We start from the raw sequence: 15,953 nt of genomic DNA, 5'->3' as shown, positions 1-15,953 counted from the left end.
CATTGGGCTGCGAGAGGGTCTTCAGACCCCTCTCAGTCCTCCCCGTCCTCCCCAACCTGCCGGGCAGGTGGAAAAGGGGGAGGCGGATGGAGAAAGGGATAGAAATTCCCAATCGGTGTCAGAATCGGCATCGAACGACACCGGTCTAGCGCCGTCTTCACATAGGGGTGGAAGCCGGGGACGGAATCAGCCAGGGAGCCAGCCGACGCCGGTGGCGGTGCCATAAACGTTGATGTCGGTGGAGGTCACACGAGGCCACCGACATTAGCTGGGATCCATGCATGGATCCATGGGGTTCTCGCGGCATAGACACTGGAGCAGGGGTACTGCTGACGAAAACTTTCTGGATCCAGTCTGACGCCTGGGGCTAGTTCTAAGGTAAGGAATCTATCACTAACGTGTTTCTTTCAGATATATAAACTACAAAGCGTGGGCTGTTTAACAGAATCCTGCAGTTAATTCCTGTTTGAAGCGGAGAGAAATTTTTTCTTGTACTCCTATTTTGTTGCCATGCACAGATTGGTTTGAATGTGCTTCTGTTTGAATTTCTCGCTGGGACATGCCCATGATAGTCTGTATGATAATGGTGTTTCGAAAAAATTCTATATAATCCTATGCATTTGTATTTGAGGGGAGCCTTGGTCATTTGGTATCCAGACCCCACACAGCTATGTTTATTGAATAAATAGCCTTTGACACTCACTGACATTTCGTTTATAGATAATTTGCTTTGACATGACAACTGTGAACTTTGAATGCAGGGCTGGAGAAGTGGTCTCCTGAAGGTCAGGTTGGATTTTGTTAGCAACCACTGACGATCCTCAGCCATCTCCTTTGATATCTGAATGAAGTCAGTGAGGCAGCTCCGACACTATGCCCATTACATTCAGTGGTTAAACTGAAGGGTCTGTATGTGCCACCAGGCATTCGCGATGAGGAGCATGTAAAAGTCTTGGCGACCAAGAAGCCTCAGAGTCATTTCCATCAACACCCAGGACGGATTCAGAAGTACTAGGTTCACAAGAGTAGTTTCGGGAGGGGGAGTGTGTGTGCACCCCTACCTTCGACCGAGTCAGACTTTGGAGATTTAAAGCTTGGCTTCGTGGTCGCGTATGACCTTCAGGTTCATCTTTGCGTATTGATCGCTGGATGTAGATTGGTACTCTGCATAAACAGGTTAGATTAAGCAGTTGAAACTTGACTAATATGTATGCCAACAAAATAGTTTAGAATAGTTTTTGCCTTTCTGCGAAAGTTTTCAAAAAACCTAACCAAATGTATTTCTGAAAAGAAAAAAAAACAAGGGTAATGCTAAATAAAAACAATAGTTTAAACTTAAATAAAATCCACTGAAATATGCATTGCAGAGTACTACTGCACATATATGGATTATAGAGCTTGGTACGATTTCCTTTCCTAAAGACAGAAGTCCCTCCGTCACTTTCAGAAGTAAATGTGCCTGCATTTCAATAGAGTAATACAACTCACAAAATGTGTGTTCAACATAATTTGAATGGCTACCTACTGCAATCCTCAACCTGCCCATACAATTGTGACTGCAGTCAACTAAGCACATTGGCAGATTGGCAGGATGTGTAAACCCGACATACACCAAGTGCAATTATTTAAGATGTTTTATGAGATCAAAAACATCCCACAACAAAGGCTTATGGCAATAGTGAAAATGTTCCTGGTTTCCTAGGCGTTTACTAGAGTATAATTCATGAAACAGTGAGACATCTAGATACTACATGCCCTGAGATGTATCATGCTAAATGGGTGAAACCGTTTCAAAATGACATTTATGGTTTGAACATTTAAAAAGGGAAACAAGTGGTATGATAATGTTTTTCTTTACATTTAAAAATGATCATCTAGTTACCTTTTGATAATTGTGTAGCAAAGCCCAAAGGGCAGATGCTCCAATTTTCTGTTGAGTGGGATTATCACTTTCCAGACAAGCAGACAGACTGGATACAGCTTTATCTAATAAAGAAAATAAAAAAGTTAGTTTTACCTAGTTAGTTTAGCAGTATGCAATAAATTTAGCACATGAATACATCTACCTCAATTTATGCAGAAATTCAGTCTTTCCTACGTATGTTAATTTCAATCTATAGAAAGTGCTGACAGTATTATTATCTAAAGTCAATTTAAAAATAAAGGTGAGGTGGGATCACAGCCCCCTCTCCAAAGACTGTAAAGGCCACCAGGACTCTATCCCACAGGGCTGACATATGTACCTATAGGTGGAAGGGGGTGCGTTACCCCTCCCAGCCGTTGAAACGCCACAGATATCCGATCCCCCGGGGCCAGATCCACTATGGTGCCCGAGGAGCCAACTCCTGGGACACCGTTTCCCTACAGGCAAGAGCACGAGCAGGGGAAACTTGTCTGCTCTCATCTGGTGGGAGCTTTCACAATGCTCCCACGGGTGGGAGTAGACTTTTGGTTCAATGCCCACGCTACTGCAGCCAAGAAAACTCAGATTGCTCCCGCATGGCAGGAAATAGCAAAACCAGCTGCCCCTGCCAGACGGGAGTAATGCCCCGGTTACTTACCGGTAATCTTCATTACTCCGAGTATAGTCTTCCTCGCCACATGACTTACATGGTGAGCTTCAGCTCCACACCAGAACCCTCCAAAGCAAAAGGTCAGCCTCCCATGCCTCCCATCCCATCCCAAGATGGCCGACCCATTACCACCTGACCTCTATAAGAGGCGGGCCGGCCCAACCCATCAGCCTGAAACAACCAAGCACAAACATGAAGCCGATAGCCAGATAGGGAGGGAGGGATGGGAACTCATGTGGCGAGGAAGACTATACTCGGAGTAATGAAGATTACCGGTAATTAACCGGGGCATTACCTCCTCGTTAGTCTTCCTCGCCACATGACTTACATAGTGAGCACATACCAAAGCCAAGCGGCTTCATGGAAACTCACAAGAAATCAACAGACCAGTAGGGGATGTCCACGAAAGAGGGCAAACCCAACAGACCAGTACGAGTGGAAGGACCACCCAGGAGAGAGGCAACCACGAGTAGGAGAACCAACCTGGGACCGAAAGACACCGGGAAGGCCGAAAAACAAACTGGACCCCAGAGACACCAAGTACCGCCAGGAAAACCGCCCCAACCGAAGGAAGGCAGAGACAAGCACAGGACCGGACCGCAAAAGCCAAAAAAGGCAACAGCAACCAGGGTTAGAACAGAAAAGTCCCGGCCTGATCAACACACCAGGGCAGCCCAACAGGCAGCACAAAGCGAGAGGGGAGCAAAAGTCCAAAGAGAGGAACCAAACGAACAGAGGGCATCCCCACCACAGCGACCCAACATAAAAAATCACTAGCAGAAAGAGACAACCAGTCCATCCAACACAGCAATCCCGCAAGGGCGACCACAACCCGCGAGAGAGCCAAACCAGAAAAACTGGGAAGCGGCACCAGAGCAAACCAACAGACAGGCAAGAGCCGGAAGAATGGAAAAGGGTGCCGAAAAGAAACAAAAGGGGGACAAACCCCAGTCACACAAAGGACCCCCGGAAGGGACCGCGACTCCAAGGAGAGAACCCAGGCAGGCACCAGGGAAAACAAACCCAGGAAGGTGCCGGAAACGGCACCGAAGAGACCCGGAGGAAAACCAACCGGGCAAAGGCGAAAAACCAAAAATCCACAGGCCCGCCCACGGCCAGAAGTGAGAAAAAGAGGCAGAAAGTAGCCAATCGGCCAGGTATGGAAATACCCAGCACAGGGACCAAGCAAACCGGCCCAGGAAGAAACACAAGAAGGGAGCGAGCCGCCGAAGAGAGCACCCAGGCGGCCTAACAGACAGCCAGCCCACAACCAGGCCCAGCCCAGCGAGACAAAGAAGAACCGACTGGCAAGGAGCGCGGCAGCAACACACCAAAGACGTGAAGAACAGAAGGGCAGGGCGAAGACGAGCCCGAGTCATGACAAGACACCCAGCGAGCCACCAGAGTCAACAGGACCTGGGACCCCAAAACCAGGGGAAAGAAACAAGGACACACCCACACCGGAAGCGCAGGGCTCCGCCAGGATACCCCACAGCACCGCCAGAAACAAAAACCAGCAAGGGAAAGAGAAAGCAGGGGCAGGACACAAAAACCCGCGCCCCAAGAGGCAAAACAAGGACCAAGAGCAGCAGGGCCCAAGCCAACTACCGCCGAAGCAAACGGAGACGCACCCAGGGGAGCACCACCAACCGGTCAAAAACCCTGGCCAGGCCAAACAAGCCCAGAAACCCAGGAGAAAAAGTGACCCCAGGAAGCGCAAAGCCGGGAGCCCGGACAAGAAGGCCGAAGAGCCAAAACCGGAGACCCAAAGGAAGCAGACAGGACCAGACGGACCCAGGAGACTCCCGAACCAGGCACCAAAATCGTCCCGACCCGATGAGAACAAGAGCGTACAGGGCCAGAAAGGCCAGAGCCAAAAACGACCCAGGCAAGGACAGCACCAATGCGCCAAAAGTCAACAGGGGCGAACCCCGCACACACCCCGGAGCACGAGGCAGGGGACAAACCCACCAGAAAGGCAAACAACAAGCCCCAGCAAGGCAGGGTAAAACCCCAGAGAAGCCAAGGAACGGCAAACAGAAGCCAGACGGGAAAAACGCCCACAGGGAAACCCACTGACCCAGCACAGACCGGGAACCCAAGCATGCCCCCAGAAAGGCATCACCAACACACGGGAAGGATGAACCCAGCCGTACCAGGAGACAGAGCGGGAAGGGCCGGGGGCAAAAAGAACTAAGGAAGGGCCAGATGAAAATACGACCCAAGGGAGGCCCCACCAAGGCAGCTCGTCACAGAAGGTTCAGCGAGACCCCCAAAAGCCACCCCGCAAAAAAACAGGGAAGAACGCACACCCCACCAGAGAGGGGCGCCGAACCCCTGGACCAGGCAGAGCAACTGAAGAGCCACAGCCCCATGGACAGGAGCCGGGGAGCCCAAGAACCGACCACCGGAACAGGCAGGCAGAGGGCAGGAGCCAAGGAACCGTGCCACCCAGGATGAGAGGGGAGGCGACAGAAGGACCACAACAAACTCCGCCCCCAGGAGGCGAGAAGCAAGGGACAGCAGAAAACCAACAGGGAATGGGTGCAGGAGCCGCCCGTCCAGACAGCGAGCCAGCCAGGAGCAGAAACTGCCAGAAAAGACACACTAGGAGTCCAACTGATGCAGCCCAGAGACAGGCGGACAGGTGCCCACAGCATCCAGTCCACACCAGACATGTGCCAGCCCACAGCCCCTGGAACCCCCTGGAGGACGACCACCAAGGAACTGACCGGGACAGTACAACAACGGCGGGAACAGGAGTCCACATGACGAAAGGACCACAGGTCCAAAACCCAAAAGGAAAGAAGGAGACAGGGACAATACAGCAACTAAGAAGCAGAGGCCCCGCTAACAAGCAATCAGTGTAAATTCAGGAGCAGAAATCAACCCCAGAAAACACGAACCAAAAAGAAAATTCGGGAGTATAGAACCGTAAACATCACACGTGTAAGTGTAAAGCGCACGAGCACCACTACGGGCATCTAGGCACAGAACAACAGATGATAGATGCAACTCCACCCAATGGCACTCATCTCACCAACCGAAGACGGAAGATGGGCAGAGCGGACACGCAGGGATACGAACCTGTGAACATGGGGGCCAACACAGGCCCCTACAGCAGAAGCATTAGTCCACTGAGCCACCAAATCCGACCCGAAGAACTGAATGTGGCAAAGAAACCCAAGGCAACAGAGAACCCCGCGAAAGGCGGAGAGAACAACCCAATAGGACCCGCCCGATGTCAACACAGAAGCAAACCAGAGGAGGAAAACACCTGGAAGGCCCAATCAGGGCCAGGCAGAGCACAGAAGGGCGTCCGAACGACACCTCGATGAGCAGAAACCACAGTACCAATACAGAGAGAAGTCCAGAAAAACCCAGACCCGTGCATTTGCAAAGCGCCGAAAAACAGAAGAACAATGCAACCAAATCCAAAGGGACACAATACATCGGCCTTAGAAGGATGAAAGGCAGAGAGAACCCGCCAGGAGCAGAGCCCGTGACCACGAGGCCGAACACAGGCCCCCCGCAGTGGATGCAGCAGACCACTGAGCCAGCAAACCAGGCGCCCCGTAAACCGCACCTACACCCCGCAGGCCCGGTATCCCCCAATCCGATGACAGCGGCAAATACGGGATAGCACACGACACGGCACATACCCCAGGGAGACAGCCAACAAAAGAGCCGCCCAGAATCACCGGAGGGAAGAGCGCTGCAGATGAGACACGAACCAGGAACCCCAGCCCCGAGGTCGGTCGCTCAAGTCGGAAGTACACCACCTCCACCCCGAGAATAGTGAAGCGCGCATGCGCGAGCACGAAAACACACACAAATGAAATGCATGGAAACAAATGCGGCCGAACAACACCAGCAAGACACACCAGTGGGAGACACGTCAGGCCACAAGATGCAATTGCAAGGCGGGCAAGAATGCAGCACCAGCCCCCGCTGATCGCGCCCCTGCACGGACCGGGAGAAGACTCGAGGAAAACGGAGGCGCGGCAGAGGCAGGAGGACTCAGCACACCGAGCCCAACAGCCGTCCGTCCAAGGGACAGAGCAAACAACGTGCCACATTCGTACAGTGACAGCAAAACAAGCCTCGGAGAGAAAACACCAGATGAGGCCAGAGCCGCCCCCGGAGGACGGACAAGAACGCTGCTGAAAAGGGCACCCCGCCCCCAAGAAAACACATAGGAGAGGCCCAGGGGGGAAGCCAGCGAAAAGCAGGTCAGCACCGGGGAGCCAGGTGAGACACAGCTCGCAGGAGTCGCTCCGAGCAGGGAGAGCCCCACCCCCACTCCCAACATGTACCAAGAAACCAGGGCCGAGTCGGGGAGGAAGTCAAAACTGGCGAGCATGTGTCCGTATAAAATACACACTGTCCATGCAGCCCAGACACGGGTGCGCCAACAGTCACCAAAAAGATTCCCCCAGCAGCAGAATGCGGAGCAAGAAACTACGGATGTAAGGCTGCACAATCAACGCGTAGCACAGCCGCCCGCCGCAACGCCCCGAAGGCAGGTGGGAAGCGAGAGCAGGATGCGCAGGTTTCCAGCGAGGCATAACACAGCCGCCACCACCTAAGGGAAGGCGGGCAGCGCTGGAGCCGAGCCACCGCCCACCGTAGCGCCACGAGGGGAAGGCGGGCGGCGAGACAAGGTAACACATCCGCCACCCGCCGCAGCGCAATGAAAGGCAGGCGGGCGGCAACAAACCAGGCACAGTACGAAGGGCACAGCGGAGGCACGGCAGGGCGCCGGCCTCCCGCCCAAACAGTACCCCGGCTACCCCCCATGGAAAACCCACGGCCCGCAGGAGCAGAGCCCAACCAGATACAAACCCACCGGGGGGGAAAAGGGGGGGGAAAGAGTCCAAGATCCTAGGGTCCGCTAGAACTGGACCTCCAACCCGAGACCCAGGCACCAGCTAGTGCAGGCACCACTTACCTGAAGACGCATCTGGAGAGAAATGACACGCAGAACAAAAAAACAGGCTGATGGGTTGGGCCGGCCCGCCTCTTATAGAGGTCAGGTGGTAATGGGTCGGCCATCTTGGGAAGGGATGGGAGGCATGGGAGGCTGACTTTTTGCTTTGGAGGGTTCTGGTGTGGAGCTGAAGCTCACTATGTAAGTCATGTGGCGAGGAAGGCTAACGAGGAGTAATGCCGGCTCCTGTAGCACCCAGCAGTAAAGAAAAAACATTCCTTGAAGGATGTGCTTGGAACAAAATCAGCTCCCAGAGAGAGTTGGCAGTAACCAGCATAGATGCAAAGGGACCAATTCTTGTAAGACTTTAAGTTCTAATCACGTCCTTAAGCAAAAAGGGAAGTTCCTTCCCAAATTCTGTAAATAACAAGGAAAAGAAGTGAACAAATACCTTGAAAAATGGTTGAAATACAATCCGTTTATTCTGAGATCCTACTAAACAATATACCTACAATCACAATGGAGCCTAATTAGTAAATGCATTGTATTACTGTATCCTTTTACAGCAAATCTACAGCACACTTTTAAAGCGGATGTGCCCATTTTGTACATTGAATCTTGGGCACTATTATACTATACAATGGTAAAAAAACACAACATGTTCAAAGATCCTTACTGTCTGAGTAGGAGTAACAGATAAAGAATCTTTGAAGGAACTTAAGAGGAGCAAATTCGCCACTTTCATGTACATCTATTGTGCTCTAGTATTGGCATCGCACAGATTTGCCAGTACCAATTAGGTACTCAACCCAATGTTTAAAACTGCTATTGATCACAACCCTCTTTTTCTGTCGAGTGGCCAATTCATTACGCTTCTTCTCCTTAACCTCATAGATGCTATTAAACATCTCTCCCCAGTGCTGCGCTGTCCATTGGAACTAGTGCTGAATGGACGTCCAATGGTCGTGCGCAGCACTGGGGAGGTAGTGCTGCCGTCAGCCAATGCACTGAGGCAGCACTTAAGGGGTTAAGGTGGTCAACTAAATGTCCATTAAAAAAACATACACCGAATAACTACAGGCCATATCTTCATGCTGTTCTTCGGGACACATTTTTACGGTACAAGCTATATGTTCAAGGCGACACCTGGGGAAAAGCATTTAGCAAAGTTAAGCTTGTGAACCAGTTAATTAGCAGAAGGATTCTATTGAGTCACTTACCATTAGCCAGGATCTTGGGTTTGCTAGCCGCGTGAAAGCAGAGGTTATGGAGAACAAGTAGAGCCATCGGTAGTGTGCCCTTCTGTTTATGCTTGCCCATTTCTAGCAACAAGTCTAAACTGCCATTCAGCTTCAAGATCATTTGCTGGCCGTCCTCTGCAAAGGACATGTTCAGCAGTAGCTTCAGCCACAGATTAGCTAGGGTGCCAAGACTCTTGCTACCTCCTTTTGGCAGTGACAAAGAGAGAAAGTTCTGTAGAAAGTTGCTCTGTAAGGTAAAAAGAGAATCCAGATGTTGTCCTTTGTAAATAAAAATGTTCACTAAAAGGTAAATGCTGTTTAGGTCTATTGGAGTGTTTTAACATGTAACAAACACAGCAAAGGCAAAGAAGCTCTCATTACTTACAACTGGAGTTCTTTCCACATTCTCAATGTGAAATCAAAGCATTCAAATCACTCTACAACTGCCTGAAACTTGTTTAATGTTCTGTGTCCCAAGAAAAGGGACTAGATAAAACTGAAAGTACACCATATACAAATACATTGGATATGGTAAAGAAAAGAGACCCGGAGAAGTACAAAACTGATAAACCAGACATTTGTCTGCAATGTTAAGAAGAACAACATTTCGAATTTGCATAAAGGTTTTAGTAAAATTATATATGATAACCAAGGATACAATTAGTTTTTTCTTTAAAGAATTATTAATGCACTAACCGTTCAGGATAAAGTTAGTTCTGTGGGTTTTTACAAGGTTTATTTATCAGTTGTCATTTTACGACTTCAATATGAATTTGATTTTAACTTGGGCACTCTTACCTGGGGTGAATCAGACAGTACTCGTCTTCCAGACATAATTTCTGCTCTGTGCAGCTCAAATTCAGACCCTTGGTGGTTCCCGTTAGCTAGAGTGGGTCCGCCATCTTTGAGGCTACAGATCCTCTAGTCTTTAGCCTATAAAAGGAGCAGTTCGGGGAGCCTGCACCAAAGGCAAGACCGTCTGTGCCTATCCGCGCACTGGTAGTTTTCACCAAGAATCTTTGCGGTTTTCGGTGGATGAACTACATTTCTTGGATGTAGGAGACTAGTACTAACCACCGCCATTCTATAAATATAGAATTAGGACAGTCAGCTGCGGCTGCCCCTTCTCCTTCCTCACAAAATCTCAAGTGAAGTGGGAGGGACAGAGTTCCTGCGTCTCTCAAGAGACCGCCCAATGCTTTCTTTTAAACTGTTAGCCCTTCCCTAAACATAAAATTGAAATTGCTGACCATGTGTCGGCACAGAAACGCACTGTGCTCTTTCCGGTTGAAACTTAGCTTCACTCGTCAGCCTGGGACATCCTAGAGGCTATCCCTTCAGGCTATGCAATTTTAAGACTAGACAGACCTGAAGGGCAGGGAAGTGGACTGGCGATGATACATAGGTGATTTTAATGTGCATATTGATGACCCAACCTGCCACACTGCTATTGTTATTGTTAGTTTAGATTTATAGCGCGCCCAATCACCTGCAGGTCTCTAAGCGCTTGGAAATCGATGTCATTACAATAACTTGGCTCACTCCTCAGAGAGACGCAGCTACAGGACTACATTGCTATAAGCCTCAGCGAGGATTTGGGGTTGCTCCATTTTCAACAGCTAGTTCAGGACTCCACTCACATCCAGGGGCACATTCTTGAGCCCAAATTTGCCAATTTAGCCCGGACCAAGGTAGCTCCCCTACGTCCCATCGCCTGGTCAGATCTCCTTCTCATTCCCTTTCAGAACCTTGGTTGTGCTCTCCTGACTAGCCAGCGGCTTTAAGTCAGCCCTGAATTGCAGGTATCCATGCTAAGACTCCTGCCCCCAAGTTGCCGATCAACACACCTCTTTATGGATTGAGGAGGCCTTCAACACCATGACGACTTCTTGAACAACCGCTCATTCCAGATATTTAAAAAACCATACACCCTGGATATCATCCCCTTACCACACAGGCGGAGTTACCATAGAAGGAACGAAAGAGCCCCCGGCTATCGTGCAAACGTCGTGTCCCTGACCTGCAGACATCCCGAGTCCGAGGACCTCTGAGGGCGGCCGGAGCCAGGTCCTGGGGACAGGGGAGGGCGCGAACAATGCTAGGACCTGTCTCTCAAGTCACTACAACTTCCAGGGGCTCATAGACCTGACCCCCCTATCCATACTTTGGTCGGTTTTGTTGACTTGCACCCACAGCCCACCGAGAGCTGACACTCCTCAGTATCTCTGCATCTCCGAGGAGCTGACGGCGGAGTGATGCGGGATGCACCGTGGTGAAGCCGGTGCCGCGGCTGCACCGTTGAGGCCTGACTCCAAAGCAAGGCGGGGGAAAAGAGCGCGAAATAGGAAGCCCCAGCACACAGCGCTCTCCCAGACGGGAGTCCAGCAGCGAACTGCAAGTAAGGTGGAGAGACGTTGGGCATCCCCACAAGGAAGGAAATCATCCCCGTTCCCCCCGGACTCAGTTAGACGACCCAGGGCCCCGGCTGGCTCAAAGGGAAAAGAACGAGGGAGCTGTGACCCGGGACAGTACTGACTAACCGGTGGCTCTTCGCTCCCCTCTCACAACAAACCGCCCGGCCAGCCTAACGGTTCCTACGCTCCACCATCACACAGACTACAGGTGCCAGTTGGTTGCACGTGGGCACCTTTGGTGTAGGGGGTGAGGGGGCTGGTGGGGAGAGGAGACAGAGGCAAGGTCCTAAGATGGCGGCGCCCTAAAGACATCAGCAATGCTGACTCTGCCTTTGTGTGCCATCAATGCTGCGGGAGTCCTAGATAAATGTGTCATGGGAGTGCTTTTGTGTGTGCGTCTGTGCGTGTATAAAGGGGTGTGCGTGTATTAAAGACTATGTTCACATTTGTGTGTGCTTTTCTGCGCGTGTGATGGTGTGAACATGTATTTAGGTGTTTTTGTTTTAGAGCATATGATTCTATGTGTGCTTGTGCGCGCAGATGTTTCTGCATGTGTGCTTATGTCTGTGCGTCTGATGGTGTGTGCATGTATTTGAGTGTTTTTGTATTAGAGCATGGGATTGTACATGTGCGTGTGGATGTTTCTGTATGTGTGCCCTCTGTTCGCGTATGAGAGTGTGTGCGCACATTTGTTGTGTGCTTGTGCATATCAGTGCGTGTGATGTGTGTGTGTGTGTGTGGGCATGTATTTGTGTGTACGTCCTTGGGTATATTTGTACTGGAGCATGTGATTGTATGTGTGCTTGTATTTGTGATAGTTTCTGTATGTGTGCTTGTATGTTTGTGCATGTCTGCGAGATGAGAGTGAGCGCATTTGTGTGTGCTTCTGCATGTCTATGCATGTGACGGTGTTTGCATGTGCATGTATTTGGGTGTTTATGTATTAGTGCTTGGGATTTTATGTGTGCTTGTGTTCTTGGATGTTTCTGGCTATGTGCGTGTCTGTGTGCATCAGTGTGCATATGAGAGTGTGTGCTCACATTGGTGTGTGCTTATGCATGTCTGTGCGTGTGATGGTGTGTGCACGCTGGATTTGTTATTTTCAGGCAGCCGCTGTCCTGGATATTGACTTTAACTGCCTGATGCCTGACCTTAGGATGGCCACCAGTGTACCGTACAGTCCCCTGCCTGACCCCAAGATGGCTTCCATAGTGGACCCCTACACGTTGTTTTACTTCCCTGGACAACAATTGGACATTAACCTGACCTTGAACCTATCCCCTTACATGCCTACACATCAGGACTTTGAACCTGCGGAACTTGCCCCAGACTGTGGAGACCTAGCGATTTGGCTGATGCCTGCTGGAGCTACCATATAGCTAAAGAAGAGATGTGCTGTGGACTCGCCCTCCCTGCCGTCACCTACCCAGCCGGACCTTGGGCGAATTTTCCCCTTGTCTTTACGTCCTATCTTCCTCCTACCCCTTTACCCTATCCCCTTACCCTTCCTTGCTCCATTCACCTTGTCCCCTATGTTCGTTAAATGCTTTTCTTGATACTTATGTTACGTTTAACTGATGTAAATTGCAACATTATTGTCCCTCATGTAAAGCGCTCTGATTCCATCTGGTCTAGCCAGCGCTATATAATAACTCATTAATTAATTTTCCTCCCATTTAGTACTCTTTTTCTCTTTGTTTTCCTCCCTAGCTTCTAGCTCCTATCCACTCCCCCCTGAATCTCTCACCTTTCCTGCTAGTCTGCCTAGCCCCCTGTCTTTTGTGCCCTTTGACTAAGCACTCCTCCTCCCCTTGTTGGGGAAAGATCCAATACTTATACTCTGGAGTCTCAGTGTACCCGCTGAGAGAGTCCACTGCGCCAAGGGAGACACTCACAACTGAGGTATGGTATGGCACCCCTTGCCAAAGCACTCCCTCTCCCCTTTTTGGGGAAGGAACCAGTATGTAGGCCTTGGAGTCTCAGAGACCCCTCTGAGAGAGTCTACTGCGTAAAGGGAGCCTCCCGCAACAGAAATAGGGAAGTGATACCACTTCCCCTGGGATCACAGCTTACTGGACTTAATACGTTGCTTTGACTCGTCTACCGGTTTGTGTCCCATTCACCCTTCCCCTCCTCTTTCCTTGCAGTGTCCTTCACCCTCCCCTCCTCTTTCCCACCTTCATTACCTGTCTACTGCCCCAGCTCCTTCCCCCCTCCCCTAAATCTATTTATGCTTATTGTTTATCCTGACCTTACAAGTAACTATGTTGCCATGCTCTAATAACTGTATAACCTTTGTAACAATGTAACCTGTATATAGGATCTGATGCTCATGTAAAGCGCTCTGATACCTCTGAGTCTAGCCAGCGCTATATAAAACCTTTAAAATACAAATAAAATAAAATAAAATAAAATACATCCACAGGGGGTCCGCTTTAAGCCCAACCCTGTTCAACGTTTATCTCTGTCCTCGGCTGACGTGATTGAACTCCAAGGTGTGAGGATCGTATCTAATGCTGACAATACTCAGCTGATCATCACACTGGCACAAGATGATGGGAGGGCTTCAGATAATTTCAATTTGTCTGGTGGACCTTGCGGCATGGATGGACACCAGTTATTTTAGACTGAATGCAGAGAAGACAGAGGTAATGGTGATCGGGAAGAAGCTCTTGATTTGGTCTTCTGCTTGGTGGCCTTGTGAACTAGCCCCCACTCCGGTCCCTAAACTTAAATTGAAGAACTTGGGTGTCACTTTTAATGCAGCGCTATCTTTTGATAAGCAGATCTCAGCTATGGTCGGTACCTGCTTTGGCGTGTTAAAAATGGTACAAAAATCCTCGGACTATTACCGGAATCCGCTAAGAAAACGGTTATTCAGGCTTTGCTGGTATCTCGCCTGGACTATTGTAATGTACCTTACCTGGGGGTCTCAAAAGGCAGGCTGGGGATGCTTCAAATGGTACAAAATGCTGCAGCCTGGCTATGTCTAAATATTCCAAAACAGTACTCTATATGCACCGGACTTGCCGAACTTTATTGGCTCCCTATGAGGCACAGAGTCTTCTTCAAAGCACTTTGCTTTGTGCATCGGATACTCAATCAGAAGGGCCCAGGATATTTGTTTCCTCTGATTCAAGCCTATACTTCTACCAAACACCTTGGATCTTTTGGGGCGGCATGGACAGTGGTCCCTGGAGTGAATAGATTGCGCCTGGGGGGCAGCTCTTATAGACTCCTAACAGCTACACTATGGAACTCTATGCCCCGGGATCTGAGATCGGAGCCATCTGAAGCTCGTTTTCAGAAAATTCTGAAGACCTGGCTATTTATGAACTAGCGCAGGACGGAACTGCCCCTGTTGCAGAGTCTGACTGGCTGATTGGAGCTCAGTGCAGCCTTTCCTCAGCGTGAGGACACTAATTAACATAAGTTTTGAAAGAAAAAAAAAGATTATTCTAATGTCACTCACTCAAGCTTGATGTTCAAATGTTCAGGTATGTTTGACATGTGAGAGGCAATGTGTTGCAATGAAATTTGGAAGACCTCACAGGTAGTACGGAAAAGAAAGATGTTTGCAGTCTTCTGCAAAAATGAATGCTAACATTGAGTGATTGCATTGAAGCAAATTACTACATCGCCATCTTCCCAGCCAGCGATGCACTGAGGTAGTTTTCCTTCTGAAAAGCAGCTCCTCATTGGAGCGCAACTGGAATTGTATTTATATTTGGCTTTGTGCCCTGAAGAGACATTGAAGTTCTTTATGCCAGGCAAAACGGCACCCCAGAAACCTAAGTTTAGTGGTTAATGCAGTTGTAATTGTTGGTTAGTGGTATTAGTCTTGTGCTCTCAAAGAAACCATTCCACGCATTTATGCCGGTTTCATAGCGGTAGGTTGAATCAAAAGGAATTAGGAGTGATCACTAGTGCGGGGCAGGGGTTTGGGGGGAGGGCATGTGAGCTCATGAAAATATTGGTAGAGCTAGAGGAGATCAGGAGTGGCTAGTTTGCAGAGGTAAGACTTTCAAAGGAGAGGTTACAATCCTTGAAATCAGGTGTGGGTAATATATAGAAATAGAATAACAGGCTGTATTTATTACCAACAATAATAACAAGGCTAATACTATTATTAACAATAATAATTATAGAGATTAACCCCTTAAGTGCATGCGTCCAGTGGATTTTTTGGACGTTACGATGCCTCTTCAGGTTTGTGAGGGGCATCGCTGGAAAGGGGAGAGTCTTCCCTTTCCAGAGATGCCCCCTACAAACAGAGAACAATTTTTTTTAAAACAAAGAGGTGTTCAAAAGACAAAACATAAAATCCTTGAATTGAAAATGCTTTATATGAGGCATGCAACAAGGTATGGTGAATAGTTTTTTCCGATTTGCAGAAAGATGCATGTGAATTCAGAGGAAAATCCCAATTTTCTGCTGGATTGGCAACCGCCTAGAACCATTGAAAACAAGCATTGGAAATGCAATAGGTCTCGCATTAGAAAAGTTTGAGCTATTGGTGTTGTAAATGTTTTATTTATTTTTTGTGTGTAATTTTCCAAATAGCTACATTGATAGATTTGTAAATTACAATGCCAATAGTTTAAATTTTTGTGAATGTGTCACCTTTAGCATTTGGAATGCCACATGATTTGTATAGACGTGATTTTGTTTATTTTTTATTTGTTATGCCACCTTTCTAGAGAGCAGGAGAGTGCACCAGTGGATAGAAGCAGAGCCCTGCAAGCTGAGCGTCCTCCCAGGTGAGTGTGAGTGAGTGTGTGTGAGGCTGAAGGTG

The 15,953-nt window shown here is 49.1% G+C and overlaps 1 protein-coding gene across 1 annotated transcript in view; it reads right to left on the bottom strand.

Annotated features, from left to right (window-relative positions):
• Positions 1 to 15,953, bottom strand: part of RTTN (rotatin) — a 1,129,552-nt gene that overhangs the window by 84,042 nt on the left and 1,029,557 nt on the right. Inside the window, exons 47-48 of the mRNA XM_086965450.1 lie at positions 8,724 to 8,991; positions 1,883 to 1,986 (exon numbers count right to left, since the gene is read on the bottom strand). Coding sequence (XP_086821576.1) covers positions 1,883 to 1,986; positions 8,724 to 8,991 — 372 coding nt within the window. The remainder of the gene's footprint in view (positions 1 to 1,882; positions 1,987 to 8,723; positions 8,992 to 15,953) is intronic.

Source organism: Lissotriton vulgaris, chromosome 4_1 (assembly GCF_964263255.1).
Source record: "Lissotriton vulgaris chromosome 4_1, aLisVul1.2, whole genome shotgun sequence".
Taxonomy (NCBI): Eukaryota; Metazoa; Chordata; class Amphibia; order Caudata; family Salamandridae; genus Lissotriton; species Lissotriton vulgaris.
This window is presented reverse-complemented; position numbering and strand designations above follow the sequence as displayed.